This window comes from Mixophyes fleayi, chromosome 12 (genome assembly GCF_038048845.1).
Source record: "Mixophyes fleayi isolate aMixFle1 chromosome 12, aMixFle1.hap1, whole genome shotgun sequence".
NCBI classification, from domain to species: domain Eukaryota; kingdom Metazoa; phylum Chordata; class Amphibia; order Anura; family Limnodynastidae; genus Mixophyes; species Mixophyes fleayi.
This window is the reverse complement of record NC_134413.1, coordinates 46916544-46933267: the sequence shown is the minus strand read 5'-3', so window position 1 is coordinate 46933267 and position 16724 is coordinate 46916544. Positions and strand designations below refer to the sequence as shown.

The 16724-nt window shown below is 39.0% G+C and overlaps 1 protein-coding gene across 1 annotated transcript in view; it reads right to left on the bottom strand.

The window, feature by feature from the left end:
* Positions 1–6954: 6954 nt before the first annotated feature.
* The window catches only part of PALS1 (protein associated with LIN7 1, MAGUK p55 family member), an 85994-nt gene continuing 76224 nt past the window's right edge, over positions 6955–16724 (bottom strand). Inside the window, exons 12-14 of the mRNA XM_075192486.1 lie at positions 14353–14555; positions 9712–9822; positions 6955–8098 (exon numbers count right to left, since the gene is read on the bottom strand). Coding sequence (XP_075048587.1) covers positions 7922–8098; positions 9712–9822; positions 14353–14555 — 491 coding nt within the window. The 3' untranslated portion in view covers positions 6955–7921. The remainder of the gene's footprint in view (positions 8099–9711; positions 9823–14352; positions 14556–16724) is intronic.

Below are 16724 nucleotides of genomic sequence, written 5' to 3'. Positions count from 1 at the left end.
AAAAGAGGTGACAAATAATTTATGTTTAGTAGTAAAAATATATTTGAGAAAAATCCGACTGGATTGTTTCTCTGGAACAGAAGAGTAAAACTGAAAGCAGCTGCACAAGTTTGGTGTGTAAGACTGGATGACACCATTTTGAAGAGGTAGTGCCGTTAAACATTGGATTGTTATTGTACCAAACACAATCAAACAATACATTGGTAGAGATTTCCTAAGCAAAAGCAAAGGAAACGTTCAGTAATTTATTATGACCTTAGTGCATCATTTCCAGAGATAGCAATTAGACATTTTGTGAATGAATAAAGCACCCTACAAGTCAGAAAATCATCTTTTGCATGGAACCCTAAAAACAGATACTATGCAGTAGAAAATTCATTTGTCCTGTACTTTTACATGTACACTGAATTAACAGTTGTAGAAAATGTGGTCAGATGCCTCTTCTAAAGAATACATGCACTGCAGAAAACAATATAACCGTTCACCATTTCTACATGAGATACACATTTCAAAAATTGCAGATTGCAAATCTCTTCATGTGCTTACTAGGTTGTTTTTTTTTTAAGTACTTTTTGGTATGAGAGAGTCTGTGGACTGCAATGTAGAGGGATGTTTTTCTTTACTGTATTGCAAAAAACAAACAACTATCAAATAGATACTTCTACCGATGTTGTGCAAATTGTTTTTTCACCTGGTTGTAAAATTAGTATTTGATAGACTAGACCAGTGTTGGCTAACCTGTGACACTCCAGCTGTTGGGAAACTACAAGTCCCAGCATACCCTTCCCACAATAAGCTGCTATATATATATATATATATATATATATATATATATATATATATATATATATATATATATATATATATATATATATATATATATATATATATGAGCAAAGCATGCTGGGACGTGTAGTTTCACAGCACCTGGGGTGTCACAGGTCAGCAAACACTGGAATAGACAATAGACTGCATAAGAGAAAAGCTTAACTAAATTTTATAAGCACTACTGTGTCACTGCTTTCAGTTATAACCAGACAGGTAACTTAAGAAAATAAAATCTAATGTGTGAATAGAAAAAGTTATTGCAATTTATAAGTAAAAATCAAGCTCTACTGCACAAGGCTTGTTGTAAATACAAGATTGAGTGTGTGCACAATTACTGTTAGTATCGACAACTTACAGCATACAGGACTACAGTTGTCATGTCCATATTAGGCAAAGGAAGTAGTTATCTGAAGTGTTTTCCTTACACTGTAGTGCTGTCAGAGACAGGAATACTAAACAAATTCTTATTCTCAACTAAACCTAAATTAACATTTAGAAAATTATAGTCTGTTATGGCTTGTTCAAAGAGGAAGTATCAAGTTATGCAAAATGAATAATTATTGCTCAACTTAGGAGAACTTCAGACTACCGACATTTCCTCCCTCCAATGGTGTCAAGCACTGGTTACAAATTAAACAATTGTTATCATGTGATGTGACACAGGCAGATTGCAAATTAAAATGTTAGAAAAATGCTTTTATTTTCCTTCCCAACCAGTTTCTACCAGCATAAATATTTGGAGTTAAGAGAAATATCAACTGTGTTGTTTTTACACTCATTGGGGGGTATTCAATTGCCTGCAAGTTTCTTTTTTTTTGTAAGACCGTGTTGTCATTTTAACGTTATTTTTAACATTTTCGAGTGGATTAACTTTACCCGTGATTCAATTCCAGTTTTAACGCTACTTTTTTTTTCATGAAACGGTCCTCTCGCGCTCCAGTAGAAGGTCTACTGAAAGTATAGGGTGTGCAAATATGCTGTTTTATCTCGCACCTCTTTGAGGTGTGATAAAAATAAAAAAACCTCTGATAACTATTTGAAATCATGTAATAATGAGAAAAAAAAAAAGTTAAACTATGTTTATCACTAATGCCCAACATGTAAAATGGATTGTTTTTTGTTAAAAAAATAATGAAATAATAAAAAAAAAAACCTGCTGTTTTTTTTCTTTTTTAACGCTGCGGGGGAACCCCCCCCCCAAAAAAAACAACTTGCGGTCAATTGAATACCCCCCCGTAGAATGTAAGAGTTGATGTTACAATATTTTTGAAAGCCTGTCCAAATCAGATATACTATCTGCACACTATACCATAGAAACAATGGGGTTTTTTTGGGTTCTTTTTTTTAAACTTTCTTTACCTATTTAGGTTTTCAACCTCTACATAAAATATCCAAAGCACCTTCCATTAGCACACAACTTTCTTTGCCCTCACTATAGAAAGCCCAGTATCACCCATTTGGTAAACATGACAGTTCCCAATTGGCAAAATGCCTACATAAAAGCCTATTTGTCAACTTCACTGATTTTTTGTTTTGGGTTTACTGCACAAAGAATTTCTTAGAGTTCATCTTTATGAAAACATACATTAAATAATTATTGAAGCATCACTGAATATACAGTGAAGACAAAAGCATTTTAAAAAAATGATACTTCCTCTTAAAGCAGTTTTACTGTCAAATGAAGTGTGTGAACTTATAACATTTTAACAGTAGTGCTACGTTTTTGCTGCTGGTCTGTCAGTAATGTACCCTTACCCCAGCAGTCATTTATCCCTCAAAATGGAGTTTTCACTGTAATACTCGACTCAGAAAGTAAAAAAAAAAAAAAAAAAAAGTGTAGCTGGTCCCAGAGAGAGTTGTCAGTGCCAACAAATTGCAAAATGGCACCTTACAGTCATTGATACAACAGCAAGTGTAGTCTTAGTGCATTGTGTAGGGCACTTTAAGGCTGTTTGTGGTCCCAAAAACAAATCCTGATCAAGATATGATTGGGAGCTCGTCTGAAGATGGCGGTCAAGATGGGCGACAAATGGCCGCATCGATATGTGCAAGTAGTCACCATTAGACGGTATTATTGGCCAGCACTACAGCTACATTAGCACAGAAGCATTCTGATTAGGCATCACACAGCGGATTTATTTGTATGTCCAAATCTGGCATGTTTAGCAGAGCTCCCGGATTGGCTAGTGTACAACTAGGTCAACATATCCTGTTTTTTATACAGTAAGTTCGCACTACGTTGGAACAGAGAAATACAAACTTGTTTCACAATGTAATCTTAATTTATTAAGCAAAATTCAGTCTAAAGGTTCTCGAAAGCTGGCGTAAGAAAATGCCCAGTGCTTCAAAAAAAGCCAATCACAAAATGTCTAAATTGTTTTAGGCACTGCTACATTATGTGATAGACAACATTCAGCTAAATGAAGACCAATTAGGTTAGTTTAATACTGAGCAAATATGTAATATATACAATCCCAAGCCTTTATTTTAAAGGATTTAATTTATAAGAAAAAAAACAAAAAACAATGATATCCAGTGTTTTGAGTCCCCTCCCGTAAAGTCAAAAGTAGTAATCAAGCAAGCCTTTTGCAACATTTAGGACTAGCTCTATAGTCACTGATTGGCACAATAAATCCTTGCAATTTAAGGGTATATATACACATTTATAAGTTTTTGGTGCATGTTGTTGTGATGCATTAAACAGGAATTAGCATCTGTTTAGGATATTGGGCTCAGGCTCCATAAACAAATGTTGAAAGTAAGGAAGAGGCCCAGGGGTATATTTACCAAACTGCGGGTTTGAAAAAGTGGAGATGTTGCCTATAGCAACCAGATTCTAGTTAGCATTTATTTTGTACATTCTACAAAATGATGGCTAGAACCTGATTGGTTGAGGTAGGCAACATCCCCACTTTTTCAAACTAGCAGGTTAGTAAATCTACCCCCCAGTGTTTCTAAAAACAGAAACCAGAAAAAGCTACCAATTACATTTACAAATATATATGTAAAAGCTTCAGGGACTTATCACAGATATTTGATAGATATATTACCCTATATACACGCAACAGATTGCATTCAGTGGAATTACTAGCAATAACTCTGCAGTCAGCCACTGTTAGCCACCTTTTGCAGAAAATAGGCAAAGTGAACCGCTTGCAGTCAGTCACACAGCAAATATAAAAGCCACACAGGCTGAGCCTGTCAGTATTGTGGTCGAATCCCTCCCTTCAGTCTATGCCTGTAAGTGGTTATTTTCCAACTGCACTAAGAGTGTAGTCATTTCCTAACTACATTAAACATATCCACTTCTAACCAGATTACTTTTGATTGTATTATTGGGTACTATGGTCATTTTCAGGCCTACTGTGACATTGGGGCAATGCTCAATATCGGTGTTTTGGGTAGTTCGTGGCAGAGATAAATACAATGTCAGATATTACAGATTACATACATATATGCAACTTGTATTTGAGGTTTATCGATTTAGCTTTGCCTAGGAGGGAATGTTTACCCCACTGCTGTATCTCAAATATCATGAATACGAATAACTTCCAGAAACACTTGTTTATGCACCTGAAACTGTTACTAGTAGCTAATCTTACTAAAGCAACTTGCATATTTATTTTACACTTCTAGTATAAGCACTCAAGGCATTTAAATCTCAGACATTTGTTTGTTGCAAGCAGATGGAATGCATGTCTTAGTCTGCACAGATGGATAGTGTAAAACAATGTCTAAGAACAAACTTAAGGTGCCCACAGATGCCAATAAGCCCACACGGAGATTGATCGACATCCGACGTGGTAAAATGATAGTGTATGTGGAGACAATATGTATGCCAACACCGACAGCACTTCATTCCAGTTAGGCTGAAACTAGCTTAACTGGCCCTCAAAATCCTGGTGTGCATGGGCTCATTCAGAGGTTTGGGATTGTCCCTCATTAGTTTGTCCTCGGATACTCTTTCAGACCTTACCATCTGTCAATGCCCTATTGACATAACATTCTCCCTGCCATGCCAGCAAGCTGTAATATCACATATTAATAAAGACTGTCAGGAGGGTTTCAGAAAGGCAGAGGGAATTATGGGCAAGAGAAAAACATTGGTTCTGTAGGAAAAATAAACTCTGCATACGCATCTCGATATTCACATGACAAAACACAAAGGAAAAATGAACCAGCTTAATATGTCTAAGATTCGTTGATCGATTGTTCCTGTTTATTACAAGAGTAGAAATGACCGATTCTAATCCTGAGCAGGCATTACATATGATTTATCTAGTCAATTTGTACAGTATAAGATTGCAGAGAAAATGTCAGGTTTTTGAATGACATATGGTAAAATGTATGATCTCTAACAGGAGTGTTAGGTGAGCACAACAATCCAGGTGGAAAATATGACATAGTAAATACAGCAAGAGAAGGAAAGTCACCAGACTATTTAAATACTGTAATACCCATCTCCTTTACTCCAACCATCTCTTAGCAGAATATGTCCTCTCACCTGCAGCCAACACTTACATAAGTTATATGGTAATCATACAATTCTAAGAGGCAGTTCTAGAAACACACTGGATAAATATGAAAAACTCTTTGAACCTGATCAGATATTTTTCTTGGAAGCACAGACTTCAAGTCTTTAACCCCATTAAATTACACAACATGAAGCCTTACAGAGACAAAAATAAACAGAAACCAATACCTTGCATTAAAGCTAAACAGTAACTGAATATACAATATATATTTAGGGATCTATAATTAAACCAAAAGGTTTTACCAATATATTTGTGAATGTCAGAAGCTACCTTTGGGATAAAATGGTTGTTGAAGCTAGGAAGATTTTATTCACTGGATCCTAATCCAAACTACTCACCACCACTCCTGTAAGCTGCATAGAGGAATTGCTGAACTGATCAGTATGTCAGAGACGTTTATACTACTACTTATGGCACAACGACACTAGAAGGACCATAAGCACAGTGTGTCGGGACTCCTGGGGGTAAATGTATCAAGCTGAGAGTTTTCCGGTGGGTTTAAAAAAAATTCTAGTTCTCAGTTTTTTAGTACATTCTACAAAATGACAGCTAGAATGTAATTTGTTGCTATAGGCAACATCTCCACTTTTCAAAACCACCGGTAAACTCTCAGCTTGATACATTTACCCCCTGGTCCCTTCAGCATTTGTGAATTCAGCCAGGAAAATTTATCACAGGGAGATATTTCACTCCATTATGAGACATGCTCAAAACGTGTTCACATTCGGGTAATCACTACAGAGGGTAATGCACCATGGCTGATGTTAAACCACCAAGGATCATGTATCCCTAGTGATTGTACCTCTTCAGTGATATATGGAGTTCCTGCTAACATCCAATACATCAGCTGCTGAAAAAAAAAAAAAAAAAAAAAAAAAGTATATCGTTAGCGATTACAGATTACGATATCAAGTCTAATGCTTAAACAGTCTGAGTAGTAGCACGCCTAGTCTAAACAACTAGGTCAATGAAGTTAGTCATCATACAAAACAGCTAGCAGCACCAGCAGAATACTTCTATAGAGGTCCTACGTTAAGTTTGTATTCATTCGGAATGAATTAAACATTTCAGTTTGCCTTCTCACTATATTAAAAAAACAAAACCAAAAAACAACCAATCCTTGAAAAAAAAAAAAAATCAAAAAAAATCATGATATGTGAGACTGCCAAGCCATAGGTTTCCAAAGGTAATAAAAGTATGTGCACACGTTTGCGTCAGTCTATTCATCTGCACCAGCCCTGGGTGTCATATGACTCGTACTGAAAGGGTTTCAGAACAGAATCTCTAGCTGAATGCTAAACACATCTAGATGTGAAGATCCCCTCATACAAGCTACTCTCTACATGATTTCATCCCCAGTTAACCATTTCCTTTGTTAGCTTGTGAATAATGCACCAGCTGACCAGCATGTAATTATCTACAGATCATACTAGCTGCACCTGAGACAATTCAGCGATATTATACAAGGAGATGCATTATTCGTGATAATTATATGAAGATAGATAAGTTTTCTCTTGAGTGTAGTCGTGGCTCAGACAGACAGTGAACTTCTTAAAAGAAAGAATTTCACACCTAAATTATTCACCTATGCAACCGTATTACTCAAGTTTATTTAAAGAAGGAGAGAGAAATAAAAAAAGTTTACATTCGTCGCAATTTTTAAATCAAAAATGACTGCTGGCATCAAGTGCTTTTATAGAATGGAATGTTTTAAAGTCCCAGATCATGTAAAACGAACGTTTCTCTTGTTTAAAAATAGTGGCAGAATTTGTACACTCCAGCTTGTGATATGCCATATGGATTTATAAAGCACATTGCTAAAACACAATCTATTCTCTTATATGTACATCCAGTTACTCGTTCCCAGTAATTTAGCCTGGCAAGTGTGGCAACACAGCCATGAAATCGTATCCATTAACCATTGCCGGCTAGTAGAGCCCCAACTGTGCTTCTGATTCTTATACACGATAACCAACTAACTGCACATCTGAAGACATGGAGGATGGAAACCAATTTTGTTAAATAACAGTGATCATTTCAGTGTATATAGCGTTTTCTTTCTTAACAATGTAACTAAATTGTTAGATGGTATTATGTAGTGTGTAAGTCATGTATAAATGTCAGTTTGAGCTCTATTACAAATAGATGAATGGGTTTCTGTAAACAGCTAAATATACCTCCTTCCAATGGGCTATTAGACTGGCCTATCTAACCCTAAGCCCTGCACAATCTGGAGAAAGGGCAAGTAGCTTGCATTAGGTACAGTAGCTTAGCCCCATTGACCAATCATATAATGCCAAGAAATATTTCACACAATTTAAAAAAATGTGATGATCGCTATAATCACAAATTGCAGATAGTAGTTGCACACTGTTTGCTGGGTCTTCGCAATGCAGCTCCTTAAAATAGATTAAGCCTAAATTGTGATCCAACACTGGGCAAGGTATCCTCCATATGATGTTTTCAAGCCTTCTTCTACATTAAACCAAAAGATTCAAACTGGCTCTTCAGCACTATGCCTTGTAACATCCCCTGATATGTCCCTATCCACTTTGCTTTTATCGCAGCCACGAGGATGGAACCCACTGAGGCTCTGTGTCTAGTTTATTGATTAGTCGAAGGAGTTCCTGAAAGGCCTTGTCTAGATCGGTATTCACAATGGCCGTGTCAAAGTAGTGCCCATTATTTTGCTCCATTTCTCTTGCTTTCTCAATGATCTCTCTCAGTTCCTCTGGCTGCAGAAATAAAGGTAAACGTTATCCACACGCAACACAGCTATTGATGTGGCAAATTACAATACAAAATAAAAACAGTTTACAGATTGAGATTTCTGGTTTCTCAGATTTAAATCTCTAGAAGAGTGCACCAAGGTATAATTCTATATATACAAAACAAATTCTTTTTGTTTTACAGTTCCTTAAGCTATGTTCAAATATTAGTGCTTGATGGGCGTTTCAAAAGAGTGCATTAACTGCACTTAAAAAGGAACAGTAAAATAATGACTATGATAAAAACAGTATTTCACACAGCACAAATGATTGCTACCCTATATATGTATGCAATCTGAATTGATTAATACTTTCTCTGCATGGATCTTTGCATGTGATAAATAGTTATGTCTGTTTCTCTCTTCAACCTATATTTCCCGGGAGAATACTCACTTCAGGGCATGCTGTAAAACAATTTGAATCTGTCCACAAGCTGTGTTATAGCAGTCAATGGAAAACACAGATCCAATAGGAGTGAAATAGTAAAACCTGCACTTTACAAGCCGACACAGTAAAGCTACATCAGCCGCTTAGCACAATTTTGGCATGTATGCAGTTTAAAAACACAAAAGCACAATGCCCATGTTGATGCATGTAAATGTGATTGAGTCTCCCCTAACTTCACCTTTAGCTAACCACCATAAGTTAGAATATGGGTCTGGGACACGGTGGACCGCCAAGTACAAGTATCATTTAAGTACTTTCCTTGTACCCAAGTCCTTAGGATGGACGTTGTGACAGGGACAAGATAAGCATGACAAATGTTGGGGTACGGGTAATCATGTGTGAGGTGACCACACACACGTTTGACAACCATAACATATGAATGTTACATACAACAATGACACTACTTTATCATGCAGTGGAGGGAACAGGGGAAGATTATAGATCTACAAACATTAACAAACATGCCCGAATATAATCCAATTGATTTTGATTGGATAGTTCTTGGACATGAAGTTTGTTTTAGGGTCACATACATAAGCCAATGTGCAGATATTTTGGGCAGCACGGTGGCTAAGTGGTTAGCACTTCTGCCTCACAGTGCTGGGGTCATGAGTTAAATTCCCGAACATGGCCTTATCTGTGTTGAGTTTGTATGTTCTCCCCGTGTTTGCGTGGGGTTTCCTCCCACATTCCAAAAACATGTTGGTTGGTAGGTCTGTCTGTCTGTCTGTCTATTAGGGAATTTAGACTGTAAGCTCCAATGGGGCAGGGACTGATGTGAGTGAGTTCTCTGTACAGCGCAGCGGAATCAGTGGCGCTATATAAATTAATGGTGATGATGATGATATTAGGGAGTGTGTAACCTGCATTAATCTTTCCTATTTTCAGCCAACTTAAAATCAAAAGTGAAGACATTTAGCCTTGCCAATTATAATATTTAAAAGGAATATTTTCTTCCCTGCCCAATTTAGAATCAAACATTTATAGAAGCCTAAGAGGATCAGAGTAATTAAGTTATTTTTTACAACCGATACGTTTTATTCAGTTTCAGTTCTTTTATTAAGAAGCAATATTTTTGCCTGCAGACTGTCATTTCACATACAACACTGAAAAGCAACAGAGGATTATCTTACCTTTGGATTTCTACCATCTTTTGCTAGCAGCGCACGCAACCTCTCCTGGGAAGGTGGAGCAATGAATATAATGTATGGTTTTAAATCGGAATTCCGCAACATTTTCAGAGCCTGAAATTTAAAAAATACAAATAAATAAAAATACATATACAGTATATGGAGGATTGATCCTCATATCATAAAAAGGATTATTTATAATGTCTAAAAGCTGTCAGAAGCCTCTATTCTTTGGGCAATTTACCACATTTTAATAAGAAATTATCCAGTAGGGCAGTTTTTATTGGTGAAAAGACAAATGTAAAGTGTTGATATAGATTACATTTCATTTATGCCATTAGCATAAATAATTAAATATTGGTCTATAAATAGACAACTGTAAGAAACTACTATAGCATAACCTTACTATAGATAGTACTTTCTATAAATGTGGCAAACATGAATGTATGCTCAAAAAGTAAACCAAACCAGTTTCAATTTGAGCTGACTGAATATTGTCTGACTGAACATCAGCACAATGCATTCAGTACAGTGTCTTAGGGGTTTATATTAGCGGCCAGCAATCACATAAGACCTTGCTGTTTATCTTCCAGCTGTATTGCTGTAAGCGTGGGAGACCAAGTGGAAATTCATAAGAAAACCAATGCCGTTTATAATACGGGCTTGTTTATTACACTCCCTAAAAACCTCAATGGGCTGACCAGGCACAAAGCAATTTTAATGAATGACTTTCCAACCTTATTAGTATAAATAGAATCTACAGTGCTGATATATACTGATAACTGGTGACATTCGCTCTTGTTATTCTAACCCTCTGCATGACACCCAATGCAGATTTGACACCCCCGGATAATCACTCCTAGGCAACAATCTTCCCTCCTCTGTTGAGAGATACGTCATGCATATTCCAATGGCTGAAGTAGAAGGAACGTACTGTGTGGGTGATATCTATGAAACCCGGTGCAAAGGAAAACTATGTTGTCGCCTATAGCAACCCATCATGCTATGGGCTACACTTTACCTTTGACCAATTCTCATAAATGTCCCCCAGTGAATTTAGCAGCATGCCGTATGACTGAATATCAGATCTTAGGGGGTAAATCAATCAGATGTGCGCTGCCTGTAGTGTAACGGAGAGCAAATCAATTACAAGATGCACGGTACTCTGTAAATAGAGATTAATTGCGCTCATTTTTTTTATCCACAATTAAATGGCCTATTTCCAGCCACTAAACTATCATCATGCTGATTCTCTTAACATCTCAGAAAACAGAGCATATTCATAAAACAGCACTGGGTAAAAAAAGTTTGTAAATTGAAGCAATAGGTATCACATGCCCAGTGCAGCATACCAAAGAGAAACTGCTGGTTTGGTTTCTTCATTGCCACGCTTACTTTCCATTTTCAGCACGGCTGTAAACTGGTCCGATCTCATCACTGAAGAGTAGCCACACATTTATAAATATAACAATTGTATAATAAGGTGAAGAAACATTTTTCTTACAGTCCCACAATTTTGGTTTCTTAGAAGCCTCAAAAAGAAAACCAGCATCTTTTTAAGAAAAAAAAGAAAAGAAAAATAAATCTAGAAAGAAAATGGGTGAGTGGTAAGTGGGAACTGATCCCTGTGACCTCAACACTGTTATGTTACTGACTATAGTGATATAATACTAGCTGGCATGTCAGTGTTACGGAGGTGGAAAGAAAGACATTAAATTATGCCACAATTACAGCACTGGTACCGTGAGTTCTGTATAAAAGACCACAGCATTTAGACTCTATGCTGTGATGTGGTGATCAGTTGCTTGGCAATCAAACCCAATGGCTTTTACATAATATATAGTTATAGCAGTATTGTTACCAGGTAGGCAGGCACTGAAAGCTCCTGGCTTCTTGACAAGGGGATAATATTAATACCCACACCACCAGGAATTTTGGTTGAGGGTAGTGAATATTTACCTCGAACAAATGATGGCCCTAAGAAATCCCTTTGTATTAAGCTTAACACCAGGAGCTATTCGGAGTATTTACCCTCCCCATTTGTGAATGTTACAATAAGGTTATTGCAGCTGGAAAGGCAGTGATATTTACTAAACTGCGGGTTTGGAAAAGTGGAGATGTTGCCTATAGCAACCAGATTCTAGCTTTCTTTTATTTAGTAAATTCTACAAAAGACAGCTAGAATCTGATTGGTTGCTATTGGCAACATCGCCACTTTTCCAAACCTGCAGTTTAGTAAATATACCCCTAAGAGTTCACACAATGACAGTTTTTAAATATCATCCGCCATAGCAGTTTTAGCTCTATATCATCAGCAATAATGTGCTGGTATAGTCCCTATACTTTATTGCTTGTTGACTAGGAGTTATTGCTTTAATGTTTTCTTTTAACACTATGTATAACTACTTCCGGGCATGTTTAACAAGTGCATGAGCACCTTTTGTTTGCTCTTTACGCATCCATGGGCAAGTAGTTTGACGTGGTAACTAGCCAACTAGGAAATTGCCATCCTGTAGCCAAGAAGTTTCAATAGACTGTGCCTAGTCTCTGCTGCCCTGGCACCAGTCAATAATCTCCATGAAACAGACCAGATCAGAACAGTAACAAAATGTGTTAAACAGGCTTCTTCTAACTTGGGATGATGGCTAGGCCAGTAACACTAAACATATCACCGGTAGTAGCAAACAGGTGCAACAGAAGTCAATACTACAGGACATCAGTGAGTTACAAAACATCCTAGGACTGAAGTTTATTAAGCAACTACAAGTTTCAATATATTGTTTAAAATGAAATAACACTGCAGTCTAATTTCAGGGCAAACGTTTAATTTATTGCTTTTATATGTTATGTAAATAAGATCTGAACCCTTAAAACATTTGTATCATTGCATTTTTACAATAAAAAAAAAATAATTTCCTTTCATTTTCAAAAATATTTAAGGCTCATAGTTTAAACCAGCGGTTCCCAAAGTGTGCGCCGCGGCTCCCAAGGGTGCCGCGGCGCTGCCACTGGGGTGCCGCGACCAGCCAGAGGAAAAAGAAAAAACACTTACCAATCCGCGCGGCGTCGGGACCCAGCATCCTTCTCTCTCCTGCAGCTGTCACTGATTGTCGGGCGCGCTGCAGGAGAGAGAAGGATGCTGGGTCCGGGCGCCGCGCGGATTGGTAAGTGTTTTTTCTTTTTCCTCTGGCTGGCCGCGGCGGAGGGGGGGTCAGAGTGGCTAAGAGGGGGTCAGAGTGGCGGAGGGGGGCAGAGTGGCGGCCAAGTGAGAGAGAAGCATAGAGAAAGGGGCAGAGAGTGAGTGGCAGAGAGAGAGTGGCAGGGGCAAAGTGAGAGGGGGGCAGAGTGAGAGGGGGGCAGAGTGAGAAGGGGGCAGCGGGGACAGAGTGAAAGGGCAGCGGGGACAGAGTGAAAGGGCAGCGTGAGAGAGGGCAGCGTGAGAGAGGGTAGAGGGGCAGCGTGAGAGAGGGCAGAGTAAGAGGAGGCAGCGTGAGAGAGGTCAGAGGGGCAGCGTGAGATGAGGCAGCGTGAGAGAGGGCAGAGGGGCAGCATGAGAGGAGGCACCGTGAGAGAGGGCAGAGGGGCAGTGTAAGAGGAGGCAGCGTGAGAGGTCAGAGGGGCAGCATGAGATGAGGCAGCGTGAGAGAGGGCAGAGGGGCAGCGTGAGAGAGGGCAGAGGGGCAGAGTGAGGAGGCAGCGTGAGAGAGGTCAGAGGGGCAGAGTGAGAGGAGGCAGCGTGAGAGAGGTCAGAGTGGCAGCGTGAGAGGAGGCAGCGTGAGAGAGGGCAGAGGGGCAGCGTGAGAGGAGTCAGCGTGAGAGAGGGCAGAGGGGCAGGGTGAGAGGCAGAAGCGTGAGAGAGGGCAGAGGGGCAGCGTGAGAGGCAGAAGCGTGAGAGAGGGCAGAGGGGCAGCGTGAGAGAGGGCAGAGAGGCAGCGTGAGAGAGGGCAGACGGGGCAGCGTGACAGTGAGCAGAGTGAGAGGAGGCAGCATGAGAGAGGGCAGAGGGGCAGAGTGAGAGTAGGAAGCGTGAGAGAGGGCAGAGGGGCAGAGTGAGAGGAGGCAGCGTGAGAGAGGGCAGAGGGGCAGTGTGAGAGGAGGCAGCGTGAGAGAGGGCAGAGGGGGAGCATGAGAGAGGGCAGAGGGCAGCACTGAGAGAGGGCAGACGGGGCAGCGTGAGAGGGGGCAGAGTGTGTGGAGATGAAGGAGGTCACAGTGTGAGTTAGTTGTCAATTATTCTTTGACAGAAATATAATTGAAAAAAAATATATAAAAATATTATTTTTTCCTTGGATCTATGCGTATTATTTTGCATACAACTAAATAAGTATTTCTGTCCTGACCTAAATACTTATTATGTTTTTTTGACCCAACTACTTCTAAAACAGGACTGCTCTGTAATTATTTTGGAGGGGTGCCTTGAAAAAATTATGGAGACTCTAAGGGTGCCGCGAACTGCAAAAGTTTGGGAAACACTGGTTTAAACATATTGAAAATAGACATCACTTTGACAAGCACACACCATAAACCATTTCTTGTAGCTAGACTTTTGTGCTGGAATGCGCATTATGGCCTTCTTTAACTAAGGCTCCTGTAATGCAAGTTTGTTTGCAGTGTAGGATTCTTTGGGTGGCCCCACTCGCTCACCTGTGTATAAAGACTTAACAGGCAAATCTTGCCAGAATTAATGACTTGTCGCACTGAATCGACACTGGTGCCGTAGATGTTTTTCTCAAACTCCCCATATTCGATGAACTTGCTGGCAGCAATGTCGGCTTCAAACATTTGTCTTGAAGCAAAGTGATAATCTCTCCCTGCAACTTCGTTATCTCGCCTATTTCGAGAAGTATCTGGAAACAGACAGAAAGCAGACAGAGAACATAGCTCATTTAATGCAGAGATAAACCAGATCATATTCTACGATAGGCAATATATTCTTCTGAGAGAGTGAAGGCCTCTATTAAAGAGAATAAATATGTTTGCGTTTGGATAACATAATACAAGACTCAGAAGTGTTTAAGAAAGACAAAGGAAAAAACAGTGCAGCACTTCGCTGCTATTAGGGAAACATGGAGTGATGCAGCATTTTTTTGAATGAACAACAGTAGATACATCCATGTTAAAATATAGTAATAAATAAAACTAGAAACACGAATATATAGCAATAGGTTTGAAAAAAACCAAAACCCTAATAGCTCATCTTCAACTTATATAAAAAGATATGTACTTTTTCACTTTTTTCACTTCACCCCCAACCAACAGAAATTTGGGGGCCAAACTTCTGCAGACATTTAAAGATGGTTAGCTTTATTTACTTACTGGTTCTTTACTAAAGAACTGACAGAATGAAGTCTCTGTGCCTCTGGCTAGGGGCACTGGGCACATGAGTAAAATCTTTGCAGGGATGGTAGAGAAACTTTAAACGGTTTCCCCTTAGGCTGAATGTGTCGCAAGAATTTCATGTCCAGAGTGGAAACCACTCTAGCAGGCATGTGATCCATTATCCAGAATACTTGGGAGCTTTCCAGATAAGGAGTTTTTATGTAAATCGCCTGTCAAGCCGAAAATGTAGTAAAGCACAACTAAAACGGACTCCCTATCATTTCAGAATACTCTGCAAACATTCCAATGCTGGGGAATTGGAGGCCACTGAGCTTTGCACAGACTTGTAGTCATTTGAGCAATGCCAGTATAACATCTGTACAATTCTGTTACTATACAGAGTGTTAATGATTTACAGAATGTGCTTGAATGACAGGTATTATGTATAACCACATAAGAATAAGGTGCTACATCACGAATACACTTGAGAGGAAACTCTGCAAAGTAGTGTGGTTGTTCAAATTTTCTGTCCCTCCATTGCTCATGACATAGGAAGCCTGTGCAATAACCATCATGCCTCATACTGGGATGCTGAAGATGGATTCAATACCTGAAATAAAATTATTCAGGAGCAAATCACAACTCAAGGTAGTTAATCTAAAGGATAGTAGTGGATATAGGGTAAAAATTGGATTGCAATATTGAGTCTGGGGGGATTTTCAAAATTGAAACAGATGGGCGGTTGCTTACTCTGGATTAATTTCAAATATAAGTGCAGGATCGCAGGAGATCCAAAATAGGTTGAACTTGATGGACTGGTGTCTTTTTTCAACCTCATCAACTATGTTACTATGTAATCTATAATAGAGAAATATTTTTCCCTATACATACAGGAAATCACAGCTGCACACCGTCACCATTAGTACTATTGGATCAGATGCAAATATCGCTCACTGAATTTACCATCTGATCCCCATCAGGTGTTAATGGGATGAGAATTTTTTTTGGGCCCCTACAAGCTGTAGACTGCAGTCTATTAAGTCTAGAACAACCAAACTGGCTTTTAAAAAATACAAAAAAAACAAAAACAGTTTGCACCCTACTGATTGATGAAAAATGTAGCTACATTCAGACTATAAAATGACCGATACTAAACGATATTAAATTATATGGACCATGTATTGAACCCATTATCTTAAGGCACAGTTATTTTGTGCTGATGAAGTGTTTTCTGTAATCACAAACTTTGTTGTTTTATAGTTTGATTAACTCCAACTCTTCTGTACTGAACCCAGCATTCTCTACCCGCCAACATCCTGATCCAAAACAAGCCAATAAAATGATCCAGCCACAGTCACCAGCAAAGAGGTGCTCCAGTAGTTGCATACCACCCAGAAGTAAGTGGTTCCAGGTGCCAGTAAAGGAGCCTGTTGCTGGCAGTAACTATTTTCCTAAAACTGGGGGCACCACATTTAGCCGCCGAGTTTCTGTTGGCTGTGCCGCACCAGTAGTAGCTAATGGCAGGTTATAGACCGCAAGAGAAACACAAAACAATCTGTAAGATCCTCCCCTTGACAGGGTGGCCAACCAAGCCCATCCCATCCAGCATATCAAGGTCTACATAGCAATACTTAGTTCTGATTTTTTTTGGACATAATTGCTGCAATAAAAAAATAGAAAAATTGTGATGCTAACCC